The sequence below is a fragment of the Cariama cristata genome, unplaced genomic scaffold (genome assembly GCF_000690535.1).
Source record: "Cariama cristata isolate BGI_N322 unplaced genomic scaffold, ASM69053v1 scaffold5257, whole genome shotgun sequence".
NCBI classification, from domain to species: domain Eukaryota; kingdom Metazoa; phylum Chordata; class Aves; order Cariamiformes; family Cariamidae; genus Cariama; species Cariama cristata.
This window is the reverse complement of record NW_009626951.1, coordinates 1-15,177: the sequence shown is the minus strand read 5'-3', so window position 1 is coordinate 15,177 and position 15,177 is coordinate 1. Positions and strand designations below refer to the sequence as shown.

Below are 15,177 nucleotides of genomic sequence, written 5' to 3'. Positions count from 1 at the left end.
TTGCCCGTGGCCTGTGCCGAGACATCCTTCCCGCCGCCTTTGCCATCCATCAAGCCTGACACCTCCTGCACCCACTGGCTGGCCTTCAGGCCCTTATTTGCGGTCTCCTGGGCAGGAAAAGAACCAAAACAAAAAACACAAACCAAAACAAAAAAAAGAAAAAAAAAAATGACAACACATGAGGAGCTCAACCTCAACCCAGCCAGCAGTGAGGGAAGGGGGTCCCCAAGCACGGTACAACAGGACAAAAAGCTCTTCCAAGTGCATCTCCTGGCGAAGAGCTAGGCCAGCAGCCCAGGGGCAGCTGTTTTGCTCTGTTTGCAGAGCACAATGCCTCTTCCCTACCCGCTTCCGCTGCCTGATGATAACCCAAAGAATAAGTCATAGCTCTTGCCAAACCCAAATGAATTTCGGCCGTGTAGTGTTAGATAGTTACTGTCCGGAGGCCACGGATGCTCCACCAAGGCTCAGAGAAAGGCAGAGGCTCAGCCTTACCTGAGGGACCTGACACAGGCAGGTGATTCTGCCAGCTTCATTATCTACAGCAAAGAGCATGGTAGCAGTCTGGGGGGAGTAAGTCTTGAAGAGCTTCAGAGATTCGTTCAGGGCCTGTAGGAGGACAAAAATCATTGCAGGACACCCTCCCTGCGCTCACAGCCAGCTTCACAGCACCCACAGAGACCTCGGGCATCTGGACTTGCATTAAACTGGCCAGCAGCGACCTGCAGCCCTCCTTCTCCCAAACACGAGTGAGCTTGACATCCCTGGCTGTGCAGAAGCCTTGGCAGGGGACACAGGCCCTGGCTGTGTTCCCTCACAGCCGCAACGAGGCAGGAGTAAGGAGCTGCTTTTATTTCCCCACCTTCAGTTATCCAGGCAGAACTTGAGGCCGTGCAGCCCCAAAGCAAGTGAACTTTTGCCTGAGTGTACTGGTTGGAGGGGAAACCGCTCTGCCCTGCGATGTGAGCTCCCACCAGGAGGGAGCAGCTGTTCTGCAGCGACCTAGGAGGACTCAAAATGCAGCGTGAAGAAGCTGCAAAGGTTATAAGACACAGCAGGCACGCTGGAGAAATCGGGGAGACTGCTGCGCACCCCGTTATTCCCAAGGAGATGGTCATCCTTTGTTCGTCTGGACAGGACGATGTAGCACAGAGCTCCAGGAGAGGGCCCCTCCAACAAGCAAAGTGGTGCTGTTCTGGTTGGATAGGGAATATGCAGCTCCCCTGGGATGCACCCTTCTGCCAGGGAGAAGGCTGCGTTGGCACCCACTGCGAGCAGGAGCACTGGCATCGTGGAGATGGGGACGGCCACAGAGAGCAAGTGGGCACCTGTCAGCAGGATTGGCTCTGAGACTCCGGGAGCAGAAATTTAAATAGGGCTGAAACCAGAGTGGCCCAACTTCAGGGCATGATTAGTCCCTGCACTTGGCACCTGGCACTTGCTGGGCTCAGCACTGTGGCACGGTGTGCACAAGGGAGCTGTTATTTACAACAGAAATTGCTTGGAAAGAAATGTAAACGTAACTTGTGTGTGGAGGAGGGAAGGAGGAGTTTCAGCCCTGGCTGGAGAAGAACTTGAACCCTGCTGCAGCAGACAGTGCCCAGGAGCTGGGGAGCAGCTCTCTGGCCCGGCCCTGTCCACACATGCAGCCCAGGACACCGCTCCCAGAGCTGATCTGCAATGGCCACAAGCATCACAACTTCCATGGCTTGGCAGAGCTGCTGTTCAGTTCCTAAAGCCTGCATTTCAGTGTCGTGACTGCTGCTGGATGAGTCTTATCTGGGACAGAAGGCGCTTTCTGTTGGGGTCCCTACCCAACACCAGGTCTGGAAGCTCAGCAAATGGTCAAGACCCCACCCAACCCTGTAAACGCGTGTGTCAGTCCAGGAGGTGGGACACAAAGAGTGTCCCTGGGGTCCTCCCCCTCTTCACTAACTGCTGCTGAGGGCTGGCAAGCGGCCAGAGTGTTCTGTAAGACAGCACTGCCTCCCCAAGTGAACAGAGACCACCTAGCTGCTCCTCAGGCACAAGGATTGTTGTTGAGGAGAGACCCAACCTTCCCATACCTTTGCTGAGGCTCCATTTTCCATTTCCATGACGACCAACAGCTGGTTAGGGTGACTCTCAATGACTTGCTTGGTCTTCTCCAGCACCTGAGGACAACAGTGATCAGATGCCAGAGCGCACACGCATTGCACCTGGACACAAGAACGATCCAGGTAGAGCTTCCCTGCAGGTACAGAGGCCCCCAAGGTGCCCCAACCCACCCACAGCCCAGCCTGGAGCAGCCTCATGCTGTGGAGGAGCCAGAAACAAAAGGTGTTGCCAGGCAGGTGCGTGGCCTGCAAGGCAGCAGCAGTGCTGCGTGCGATTCTCCTCTGGGAAAATCCAACGGATCCAGGAGAAAGAAGCCTGCACCCAGGGGCTCCATTAGGACAGGAGGACCCCAACTTCCAAGACACACTGCCAGCATATCAAGCCAGGGAACAGGTGTGGAAGCAGCCGTGCCCTGGGAGGGAGCAGGAGAGGCTGGAAGGCTGAACAGCGTGAGGGGTATCCCCACAGCTCAGGTCCCTTCCACACTGGACACAAGCGGAGCTCCCACAGGAGCCCCTTGCAGCCCTCCCACACTGTCCTTTATTCCCACTCAGGGCTCACTCGTTTCTGGATGTCGGATTTGCTTGCTCGGTCCAGGTCATCCATAATTTTCTTCAGTGCTTTAACAGCCTCTCTCAGTTCATCTTTCTGCCACTGTGGGATAACAGCAGTGGCCAGTGTCTGCAAAATAGGAGTGAGCAGAGAGGGTTAAAGGAACCAGGGACCACGGCAGGAGGCAGGAGATGCTGCCCCACGCTCATGAACCTCAAGTGCCTCAACTGGCAGAGCCCAGTAAGCTCCTCTCCTCTCCCAGTGCCCGACAGCCTCACGCATGAGGTGCTGGCTGCAGCGGCCACAGGACACAGGGCTGTTTGGAGAGGAGCAGGAAGCTGAACTTGCGCCTCATTAATACCACCCAGTCCTGGCAATCAAGGTCCCATTCACTTTGGGAAGGCAGAGCGCTGCTACCATCCTCACCTCGCTGAGATCCGTGATCTCCTTCTGCACATCCTTGTTGGGAGCTGTCTGGACCTTCACCTTGGCCTCCAGGGCTGACAGCAGTTTCCTGAGGCTGTCGACTTTCCTGAGGGCCTAGTAGAATACAATCTGAGTTAAGCCAGGCAAGGAGATTTAGCAGGCTAGGCTCTTGGCCACTCCCACAAGAAGGGGTGAGGAATGCTGCAGCCCCAGAAAGGAGTTCAGCAACTCCTCGGGAAGCAGCAGAGCCAAAGCAGGTAGCACTTGGCCAGAACCAGGGTGTGATGCTGGCAGACAGGACCCTTCTTTACCAGAAAGAATGCCAAGATCCTCCAAAACCAGAAAACCATCTCCCCCACGAACCCCTTTTCTCCTGCTCTAGGAAGCACCAGCCCAAGCCAGCCCAGCACCAGAGTCACCTGCCTCCTGCAGCAGAGGACTGGATTCTCAGACTTCATAACTCTCCTGGCAATCTTGCCAGCTGCTGAGAGCTCTAGATCTGCAGCCCATTCCGCAAAGCAACCTCAGCTAACCCAGCAGCTGCCTCACGGGCCCACCCCAGACCCTTCTGCCACATTAACGCAACAGCTACAGCCAAGACTTGCCCCCTGCCCTTTCCTTGCTCTCTCCTCTGACTGTAGCACAGCCAGGGGCCTCCAGAACAGCAGCATCCTTCTCCATGACTCCCTCAAACACTCACGCCAATTCTCCCTGGTGCTGAGTTTCCCAAACAGGGATATTGGGCAAATTTGAACGAAAGGAACTTGGCACAGGGTTCGTATGTGTCATTTCACAGAGGATCTTTCCTGCCCCCCCTTACCTTCTGAGCTTCGGCCCCAGTGACTGCAACTATCCTCCGGATGCCTTTAGCGATTGCTTCTTCCGAAACAATCACAAAGTGGCCTGCATGGCTGGAGTTCTGCAAGTGCCTTTGGAAAGAACACAGAAAGACCCACAACAAGAGAGAGTCAGAAGTCCACCTCTCATGTCCGCAGGAATCACCATGGAAACAAGAAAACCACCCTGCCAGGGAGATGCAGCAAGCACGAGGACAGGCAGAAAACCCAACCTAGCCACTAAAATCAAATAAGCGAGAAAAGGGTGGCAAGGGCTATGTTCCAGCACTGTCAGAGACCATGCATGTGGGCAGGGACAGCATACAGGCAGTTTCCCCACTTGCAAAGGCTGATTTTAAATGCGGCTTGACTCAGGACTGGGAAGGGCACATCATCACCACCACCTCCAGCTCTGCCCCGGCTGTGCCCAGCATACGCCCACAACACGGCAGTCACAACAGAGCTCGGGCTCCACAAGGGCCCCTTTTCAGCCATGCTGCCACCTTCCCCGGCCTCTCCAGATACTCACGTCCCTCCACAGAACTCGATAGAAGTGATGGAGCCCGCGGGGCCAGAGGGGTCAGCCAGCAGCTCCTCCACAGGGATGCCAATCGAGACCACACGGACAGGATCGGGGTAGGTCTCGTCAAAAACTGCTCGCAGTCCTTGGATAGCTTTGGCGGCTGCAAGAGCGCAGTCCTTGGCGTACACAGTCTGCAGAGGACAGGGAAGGGACACAGGTAAGAGCCAGTCCGGTCAGCTGTGACTGAGGGTCTGCCGTTCCCAGGGAATCCTGACTTCCTCTGAAAGATCCTAAAAGGGAAGTTCCATGCCTCACCTGAGCTGAGGTTTGTTGAGCTGCAGGGATCCCAAAGTCATTGACAGATGCCCCACCTTCAAAATTCCTGATACCACTGCCTGCTCAGACTCTCCGTGTGCTGCTGTACATTCAAATGGTTTCTAACCACAGACTCCGGAGCACAGCACAGCATCCGCCAGGATCTGTTCTGACACACGGCCGGCACCAGACAGAGCAACACTCTCACCACTGAGCACACATTGCTGGGCCGTCTGGGTGTACACTGTAAATCCAGCCAGGCCTGCAAAACTCCTCTGCCAAACTTCTTGGCTCTTGTAGCTAATGTGACACTAGAGCAGGTCAGGAAACACTCTGACCCTAGAGAGGGCTCGGTACCAATGAACGAAGAAATCTATGCAGAGTTTTCGCACTCAAAATCCTCTAAAGTAATGCCAATCTGCGCACAACACTGCGGCTCAGAAGACTCCTGCTGGACAAAACTCCCAACATCCCAGATCATCCAACAGCTTGACTCAAGGTATTTTTTTCCTGACTATATCCAACCTGACGGCCATACTCACCTTTGCCTCCTCAATCATCTGGTTGGCAATGCCTTCAACTTTCTTGATTTCCTGCGTAGACAAGGCTCCCTTGGCTGTGAAGTCGAACCGCAGCCTGTCCGGTGCGACCAGCGACCCTCTCTGGTCAGCTTCCCCCAACACCGAGCGCAGGGCGAAGTTGAGGATGTGGGTGGCCGTGTGGTTGCTCATGACTGACCTCCGCCTAGTCTGATGGAGGAAGCCACTGTTAGATGGGGTCCCGCATTGCAGAGCCAAGATCACCTCTAGCAGCAGAAGTGGAGGTTTAACATGCTGCTCCAACAGAAACGTAAACTAGCGCAGGAGACCAGAAACAACTCATCACACTTGCTGCCTTGAAACCTCAGCTAGGGGAGCAGGATGTTCCCCACCAAATTTGTGCATGGTTTTTCCTTGGCAGTCCCCTTGTTGGACCTGTCTGGAGAGGGGACAAGGACAGACCAGGTCACAGACACTGATCTCTGCTCCTCAGCAGGGAAAAGCACTGCAAGATGGAAGCCTTCTCTCTTGCTCTGAAGGTGCTGCCTCTATAGGGAAGGGAAATGCATTTTGCAGACTAGGCTCAACCCAGCACCCATGGCTGAGCCCATGGGAGCAATGTCTGAAGTGAGGCAGACAGCCCAGGCTCTCCACCGTCATCCAAAACACAGTGGGGCACCATACACGTTCTGCCTTCCAGTCGTGACCCAAAATGTGTTTTTGCTGCTGATCAGCAAAACCCAGTGAGCGTGGCCCTGAGCTAGCTGGGCGTTATCTGCCTTGTGGTAGGAGAAAGCCCAGTGCCAAGCAGGAGAGGCCTTGTGTCAGCCAGACTGGAAGGGCCACGTTGCCTGCCTCCATCGTGCACCACAGGGAGAGCAGGCCCCAAACACCAGGACCCCGGAGTGGCACCGATGAAAAGAAAGGAGACAAAAAGAAAGGGACAAAAAGAGATGAGGTCCTGGGTTACACAATGTCTTAACTTACCTCATCAATAGACAGGTGGACCTGATCTCCTACTTTCAAGCTTCCATATAGAGTTCCTATGTGAAGCACATAGCCCCCTCGGACCTGCACATTCTTCACCGTGAATTCTGTTTTCTGCACAAAGAGGGAAATGCACCTAGTGAGCAGTGCAAGAGGCCAAAGGGAGGGAGACAATCCCACCAGAGGTCTAAGCTGCAACTGGAGAGGTCTCAGCTGAGAGTCAGACTGGTGTGTGCGATAGGAGAAAGTTGAGTGTCCCCGGGCACAGCACCCAGGGCCACAAAGCAGAGAAGTGAATGAAGGTGGAACACAGTTATGGGGCACAGCAGAGCTGAAAGAGCTCCCCGCCTTAGCTCCCCATCACGGCTCAAAAGCCCCGTCCTTCTGCACAGCAACCCCAGCACCACCACTACAGGCACCCATGTTCTGGCGACAGCCTGACGCTGCAGCACAGACTTCAGTTCCCCAAGAAGCAAGGGGAACAAAACTCCAGCACATCTGTGCCATGCTGCACCCCCAAAAAGGAAACTTGTGCAATGCCTCACACCTGCCATCGACAGGAAATTGCTGAAGCCTGCTTGGCCCCTTCTCCTCCTCTGCCCACGCCCCGGGTCAGACTGAGTCTAGCAAAAGGCTCTCAGGCCCACTCACGTCCTCCTTGCCGTCGTCATCCTTGACCATGTAGCCCTCGTCATAGATCTGCCCACCCTGCTCGGCGTAGAAGCAGGTCCGGTCCAGCACTATCCCACACTCCTGGCCAGTGGATACCTCCTCCACAAACTTCTTTTCCCTGCGGATGGCTTTCACTGTGGCCACAAGGCTTCCAAAATCTGTCACAGGGATGACAGGCAGCGTCAGTAAAACAGAAACACCTTGTAGACACCACACGGGAGCAGAACTTCATGGCAACACTTCCCAGCTATTGCAGGAGCTCATGGCAGCTACCACATTTGCAGGGGGTAATGAGAGAGAACCAGAGCAACAGTTAGTTGGACAAGAGGGAATTTCATTCAGTGCTCTCCAAGGCAGGGACTGTCATTTCCTTTAACACCTATGCAGTAAAAGTCAGCAGCACACAGGGCTACGAGCCTGAGAGATTCTGAATCTCCACCAAATTGAAGAATTAGCAGGAAGAGCAAGTGCCAGAGCAAGTGAGCCAAGGACCCACTAATAGACCAAGCAGAAACTGCAGTCTCCTGCTGCACTGGCAAAGGAGCAGCTGAGAAACACAAACACAGGAGTGTGGAGACACAAAGCTGCAGGGAACAGGAATCCCCTTAAGTTGGCAACAACGGACCAGAACAGTACAGCAGCCCTTGAACAGTCTGCCCTTCTCTTTCCCTGCTCGATTTGTAACAAGCAGGCTATTGACCTGCACATGTTTCCATTCCCACCTCCATGTCCCAGGAAAGGTGAGCCCAGAGGGGATCTTGTTGAGGTACGTGCCAGGAAAGGTTTGACAGCAAAGGATGATTCTGAGAAGGTTTTTTCATACCATAGGTACCGCTCGGATCTGAAGCATAGCTGTATTTTGGCAAGTCGTCAGTCACCTCCAGCTCTTGGGCCCTCAGCTCGTCGATGGCGTAGATATCCAGCATGAGGAGGTCCTCGCCTCCAGCACCCTTGCCCTGGGATTTGAGCTGCCAATGACAAGCAATGAAGTTTGAGAAAACCCACCTCAGCACTGGCCCATGCATGTCAACCTAGTTGCACACCTCACTCGCATCCCTGAGAGCTCCTTGGTTTAGAGCTTTGCCCTGGGAAGCGCTGCCATCTTTTCTGGCTTCAGAGCAGGCTATCCCAGTGCTACCAGCACGCAGACAAAGCAGGCCTGAGCCCAGCATGGGCAAGGCAAGTACCCAGCCAGCTGGTCAATGCCTGGACACTGCTCCTCAGACAGGGAAGTCCCAAACTTCCCTATTCAGAACAGGACAGTGGGGAGGTGCTCCCAGCACTCCACTAACTCAAGGCCCCAGGCCTCACAGGGCTAGTGAGCAAAACCAGCCCCAGCTACACAGAAAAGACCCAGTAAGACAGGAGCAGACTCATGACTACAAACGTCAAGGAAGGGAATCCTCCTTGCCCACTCGTAGACCTCCTCCTGGAACTGTTATCTACTTGCGCATTTTTCTACACAGAAAAGACCCAGTAAGACAGGAGCAGACTCATGACTACAAACGTCAAGGAAGGGAATCCTCCCTGCCCACTCGTAGACCTGCTCCTCCTGGAACTGTTATCTACCTGTGCATTTTTCCGCTCTTCTTCAAAGCCCTCCATGTCCACAACAAGGCCCTTCTCCTCTGCAATCAGCGCAGTGAGATCCGCAGGAAAGCCATAGGTGTCATACAGCAGCCAGGCAGTATCACCTTCAGAGAAAAAGCAGAGTAGTCAGCACTTCTGTTCCATGAGACACTGCTCCTTTCCCTGCTCTCTGACTGGCTCTGTCCCACCCAACTGGCTCTGCATTATGGCAGGACAGCAAACAGGTCTGGTGAACATGAACACACTACCATGTTGTGTCTGGGCAGCTTAGAAGCCCGAGCAAGTGAACACAGGCCAGAGGAGAGAGGGGTGGTCCATCTGAGTAATGGTCTTTTGACTCCAACTCTATCCCCTGACATTTTCCACCACTGCTCAGTTCCCAGCCCACCTCAGCCCTAACTCAGTCCCAGACAATAAAATGCCTTTTGCTGCATCCAGACAGAAGTCACAGCCTTACCAGGGATAGTTTTACTGTCCCCCAGGCTCTGGATCTTCCTGTCCAGGATGCGACGTCCTCTGCTGAGTGTTTTCAAGAACTGATCCTCTTCTTCATTGATAATGTCCTTCACCATATCCGGGTCCTTCTTCAGCTCAGGAAAGGCATCTCCCTGCAGAGCAAAGAGGATTAGTCCTTCAGCATGGAGATCTGCATACCTAGGCAGAGGAAGCCTTCCTTCAGCAGATACAGTGGAGCCAGGGAAGAACTTACCAATGACTGCACCACCACATCAACCAGAGTGGCAAAGAAACCCTTGGGGGCATTGAGCTTCTCATGGGAGTAGCGCACAGCCCGTCGGAGAATCCGCCTCAGCACGTACCTATGGAATAGCAGAGCCCCTCAGGCAAACATTAAGACCTCCGAGTTGTTCTCAAGTGACCCACCAGCATCCACCTACCAGCACCCCCCTCCCAGGACCAAGAGCACAGGGTTCTCTCTCCCCACTTTTTCTCTCAAGTAGCTGCTCACAGCAGCAGCAAGCCAGAGGTGAGGTGCCAGGCCCCAGCTCCATGACCCAGACTCACTGTGTGCTTTAAAGTCAGTCGTCTGAGTCCAGCGGCACCCACAGCACATCCACCCAGCCCAAACTTCATTGTTTTGACAGCAGCACTGCGCCAAGCAGGGTTTTGTGCCTGTCTGCCCCCAGTGATCCTTTCTGGGGCCTGACACTGCAGGACTGGGACTCACAAGAACCCTCAGACCTGTGTGTCTTGGCCTTTTGGGCAGACTTTGCTACAGGGATTCAAGCGTCAAATATACCAAGCAAACACTCTGCTATCCACGGCTTTAATGACGAACTCAAAGACATCCCAGAGACACACACGATCCCAGTCCCCTCAGGGAAGCTGTGCTGAACAGAATGGGAGCAGCTTCCTCCTTCCCCTCTGCCAGTGTTGTCGGGTCTGCCCCCATCAGAAAGAGCCAGTGTGATGGTTCGTGCGTGGTCAGCCAGCACGCGGTACGCCATGTCTATACCATCGGTGTCCTCAGCACCAACCTGCCCCATGTACGGCCTGGCACCCGTGCCCTGTGCAGAGAGGGGAAGGCGGTGGGCAAAGGGGACAATTAAGGACAGTGAGGACCAGCAACACGGCAGAACGGGGAAGCGCCTCAGAAGCCAACCCCACCCCACTGCCCGCAGCTACAGAGGAGGCACACCCCTCTTGGAAAGAGGGGACTCGGTGAAGCCAGGGAAGAAGGAGAGCTGTGAGGCTCTGCATGGTCCCGCGGCCTGCATTTCCAGTGCCAAAGGATCTCCGAGACCACAGGGAAGAAAAGCTATCTTATCCCAACGTTAAGATCCTAGGACCGAAGAGAGAGGGAGAAGGACAGAGTGCAGGGAAATCATCTGTTTTGCACACTGGCTCAAGTACTTCGGCCTGGCATAACCTGCCCAGCCAAGAAACTTTTCAAATTGTCGCATGGGAGACGGTCCCAGCTTCCCTCTTTCAGGGTGTTTTTATCCACACCAAAGGGAAAGATACTGCTGTAACAAAGCAGTGCTTGCACGTGGTGCAAACCTCACACCCTGGGCACAGTCCCTACAGCCAGGCTCCCAGCACACTACAGGAGGGCAGACAGGGACACATGGGCTGTGTCTAGCCAGTGGCTTTAACATCAAAGAAAGGCAGCCCTGTAATTGCAACTCTGGAGCTCTGCATCTCATTCCTCAGAGGCAGCAGGAGCCTGGGCTCTTCTCCCTGTGTTTTTTCCAGCACAACCTGCAGCCAGGAAGCTCTGCATCTTTCATGGAGCAAAAAAAAAGGCTTGGACTTGCACACTGAGTTCCCAGCACTGGTAACGGGGTGCCCACCCAGGAAGATGCAGCAACAGCATGTTGGTTCTGCAAGTGATTGTTATGATTTATGGCAAACACCTCCTCTCACAGGGGACTTTCTACAGATCAGCATGTTCCAGGTAGGAGACTGAAGGACAAACTCTGATTCTGGGTCAGCAGCACCACGTGCTCTCTACCACGTGACAAAAAGATGGCACTTGGCCATATGGGACTGCAGAGCATCTCCCACTCGGAGAGGACCAAGGAGTGCACCATCGGGACAGTTCACAGAAACACCTGGGAAAGCTGTACTGTTCATTGTCCCACGTTTTCCCCTGGAAACATGCCCCAAGGCAGCAATTACTGTGCCAGCCTGCATTCCTACCCTCAGCAAAGTACAAACCTGTGGGGCTCACAGAAGCTGGGAAAGCAGAGACCTGCAGACATAATTGCTCTGCCTGACCAGCTCCACACATCTCCCCAGGGATTCAGGGAACAGATGCAGCTGGGTCAGGCCCAGACCCAGACTCCCCAGTTTGTACCTTTTGGATGGCTTCAAAGTAAGGAAGGAAGAGGTCGGTGTCATAGTTGGACATCTTGTTCTGCAGCACAGAGACCAGCCTCTCCAGGCCCATCCCAGTATCAATACTTTTCTTAGGAAGAGGTTTCAGTGTCCCATCAGCTTCCCTGCCGAGCCACAAAAAGAAAGATGAGTTGGTATGGATGGAGGCTCTCCAGGGGCAGCCCAGTCTCTCTCCTCGTCTCCATGAGATTCTGTTCCATCAGACATGGGCCCATACACAGGCCACACAAAGGACATCTCTGACAAAATATAGTTAACAAGACCCCCAATGACAACTTAGACCCACAGCGGGATGGCACTTATTCCCTACTGAACTCCTGGCAGATGAACTGAGAAAATATTTCCAGTCTGTCCCCAAAGCCAGTGTGATTGACCTTTCTCTGCAGGTGGGTCAGGGGACAGAGCATAACAAAGTGCACAGCTCCTGGGCAAGAGGGAATGGCAGGCAAGCCAGGGGCAGTTAAAACAGCCTGCAGGCCGTGCAACCCCTCATATTGAGCTGGAGCAGCCTGGGGAGGGAAGCAGGTCTCACTCACCTGTTGAACTGTATGAACACCAGGTTCCAGATCTCCAGGACGTTGGGGTCATCCTGATTGACGAGGTGGGAAGCATCCCTGTCCCCAATCCGGTCATAGTGGATCTCACTGCAAGGGCCACAGGGACCCGTGTCTCCCATTTCCCAGAAGTTATCCTTCATGTTGCCAGGCAGAATCCTGCCCTCAGCCAGCCTGTAACAAGAAACTCTCACTGGACAACAGAGACTAACAGCAATACAAGAATTCCCCAAACTAAGGGCTGGACCAGAGAAACCTCAGCTCACACTAATTCCCTGGATGAGCAGATGAATTGTCCAGTCTTGAGACAGACCAGTCCAAGAGCCTAACTCTCAGGATCCCTGCTGAGGAGGATCAAGTGAACGCTGGCACCCCACGCTTGTCCCAGGTGGAGGCAGAGGCCTACACAACACCTCAGCAAAGCCACCAGCAAGAAGCCAGGTGGATCTCCAACTTTAATACACGTGAGGTAGGTTTGGCCCCACAGCGTAGGAGTGTGTCATGGGGTCAGTAGCAGGTTTCAGAGGGGACTACAGCCAGAAGACCAAAGGCGTTGTTTCACTGCTACATCAGGCTTTGGCCCACCCACAGCTTGAGAGCAGAGTACAGTTCTTGCTTCTTCATCTCCAGGAGGGTGAGGTAGAAGTAGCAAATGTATAGAGGAGGGCAACTAAAACTACCTAGGGGTGGAAGAGCTGCCTTAGGAAGAGAGTACAGAAAAGAGTAGAAGTCTTCAATTTGTAGAGGACAAGGCTGGGTGGGAGACTACGACTGAAAACAGGTTCAAAACAGAATCAGACGTGCCCTGAAGGAGCAGGGCCCCAGACAGAGGCTAAGGGGAAGAGATGGATGACCCTCTAATATACTTAATCCAGTGACTCCAGATGCCGGGAGGAGAGGAGGTAAACAGACTGCGGGCCACAGTCAGGCGTGCCTGCTTTCCCTGAACAGCATCTTCTCAGCTGCTGTCAGAGGCAGCACACTGGGCTGGACAGACCATTGATTTGACCCAGTAGGGCACTTCTTATGTTCCTCAGCTTACACAAGAGATTTTGAATCTTCTATCTAACACCACCCTGCAAACGTTCTTTGTGACACTTCCAATTTTGTTAATATCTCCTGTTATATATGCTCTGCCGCATAACACATGCCATCTTTCTCTGAATGACTACTGCTCACCCAAACATGCACCTTCCTCAGTTAAAGGCCTTACCCCAAATTCAACCATATCTGCTTGCACTCCAGGTCTGGTTGCAGTCCTGCAGCCTCATTTCCACCAAAGTAAGTGACGTAGAGTCTTTCAGCAGGGATGCCGAACTCCTTGGTGAGAAGGTCCAGTGCCAGTTTACAAGCAAGTTCCTGCAGAAGGAAAGAAGACGTCAGCAAATGAAGGCAAAGAGTTTCTCTTCAACATGCAGAGTACTGGCTACTGTAGACAGCAGCAGCTAAACAGCCAAAAACTTTCAGACTTTTGACATAAGAAAGGGGCACATTAATATATGCAGTGAACAGGGCACAAGAAACATCTCATACAGCTTTCCAGATGCAGCCAAGTCGCAAGCCTGGAGCCCCACAGCTCCAGGACAGCCACGAAAACCTCTGCCTAAAGACTCCAAACTGGCAGAGTTAACATAATCAGCTTTGTAAACCGTAAGTAATTAATCTCAAAACATTTTGCAGGGTTGGGGCAGCTTCCAAGCTCATTTATTCCAAAGGAGCCACACACACCGTAGGAACCACTCTGTGCCAAGATACTCCCTTTCTTCTTGGCAATTGTTCTGCCAAGTTCATAGAGAAGGGTGATTTTGCGCAAGAGATTCAGAGCTGCACCTAGCCTGTTTTACCTTGAAATAATCACCAAAGGACCAGGACCCCAACATCTCGAAGAAGGTGTGGTGGTAGACATCTTTCCCAACATCGTCCAGGTCATTGTGTTTGCCCCCGGCTCGGATGCACTTCTGAGTGTTGGTGACTCTGGTCAGTTTAGCAAGCGGGTGTGAGGGGTCAATAGTATTGAGGAAGATGGGTTTGAACTGAAAGGGAAAAAAAAAAAGAGCAATCAAAAAAGGCACCAAGAGCCTGTTTTCAACATTGCAAGCAACAGCAAGGCAGTAAATGTCATCTACATCACAAGGCAGCTTTCAGAAACAACAAGCCTGCTGTCTCCAGCCTGTAAGGAGGCTGCAGCACGGCCTATAACTGTGTACTCCCACAACACACACGTGTTCCTGGAGCCCACCAAACCCCAGGACTTCCAAAGGGACTGAAAGTAGCCAGATTCTCAGCTGACAAAGGGGAAAAAAAGAAAAAAAAAAAAAAGGTCAGTGAAAACTGTGTGCTGATCTCCAGCAGAGCCCTTTCAGCAGCCCAGACTCAACCACTCTTTAAAGATGCTGTTAGTCACTTGTGCCAGGACTCGCTGTGGTACAAAGGGTCAAGGAAGGGAGACTGGCAGCGCTCCCACCGCCGCACAGTCGGCGCAGCAGACACAAGAACCTCTTCCAGTGCTCTTGCCAATTTTGTGAGAGCACAGAGGACTCCAGCAGACACATCAACCACCTCTTTGTGACCAAAAGGAAGATGGAGAAAACAACAATCATTTTCCACGCAAACAGCTCTGCAAACAGCTTCACAGGTTTCAAGCGCTACAGGCTATGTTCATGAGGACCACAGTACCAGAGTGGGAATCCTACCTGATTCATACCAGCATTAGCAAAGAGCAGTGTGGGATCATCCAGGGGGATTGTAGAAGATGAGTGCACATAGGTATGCTTGTTTTCCTTGAAGAAGTCAATAAACCGTTGCCGGATCTGGCTAGCTGTTAGCATAGCTTCCATCTTGAAGCTGCAAGTCACAGCTGTCCAAAGCAAGCAGAAGGGAAAGCGGCAAGGCCTTGGCGCAGTCTGAAGAAACAACAACAAACGAAGCTCTAAGATGTTGTCAGCTCAAGCAGTAACATTAGAATCACTGTCATCTCCTGAAAGGGTCTCCCCAAATTGGTAAGTAAGCTCAAGGGGGAGCTGAGCCAGATCAAGGCACGGGTGGGCAGTATGCCCCAAATAGTCCTGGCCCAACCCCAAACTTCCTCTCCCCCAACCTCCCTGATTTCTAGAGCTCTATCTCAAGTTACCTGTTCTTTGAAAACACGTGGTTTTAAAATACCAACTTCACTTGGATACTGAACTTAATAAGAGGTTGTGTTTGTCTTGCTGGGGACATGGGAGGCT

At 53.1% G+C, this 15,177-nt stretch overlaps 1 protein-coding gene across 1 annotated transcript; it reads right to left on the bottom strand.

The window, feature by feature from the left end:
• Positions 1–4: 4 nt before the first annotated feature.
• Positions 5–14,850, bottom strand: AARS (alanyl-tRNA synthetase; the record flags this gene model as incomplete). Its single annotated transcript, XM_009704238.1, has 20 exons — positions 14,644–14,850; positions 13,795–13,983; positions 13,164–13,309; positions 11,933–12,124; positions 11,356–11,500; positions 9,919–10,063; positions 9,247–9,356; positions 8,995–9,145; positions 8,517–8,641; positions 7,771–7,915; positions 6,927–7,105; positions 6,276–6,389; positions 5,292–5,498; positions 4,441–4,625; positions 3,896–4,004; positions 3,076–3,189; positions 2,659–2,778; positions 2,067–2,153; positions 496–609; positions 5–107 (listed from the first exon to the last, which is right to left on the bottom strand). Coding segments are annotated over exons 1-20 (2,824 nt in total), but the record flags the coding sequence as incomplete, so codon positions are not given.
• Between the last annotated feature and the right edge of the window lie 327 nt (positions 14,851–15,177).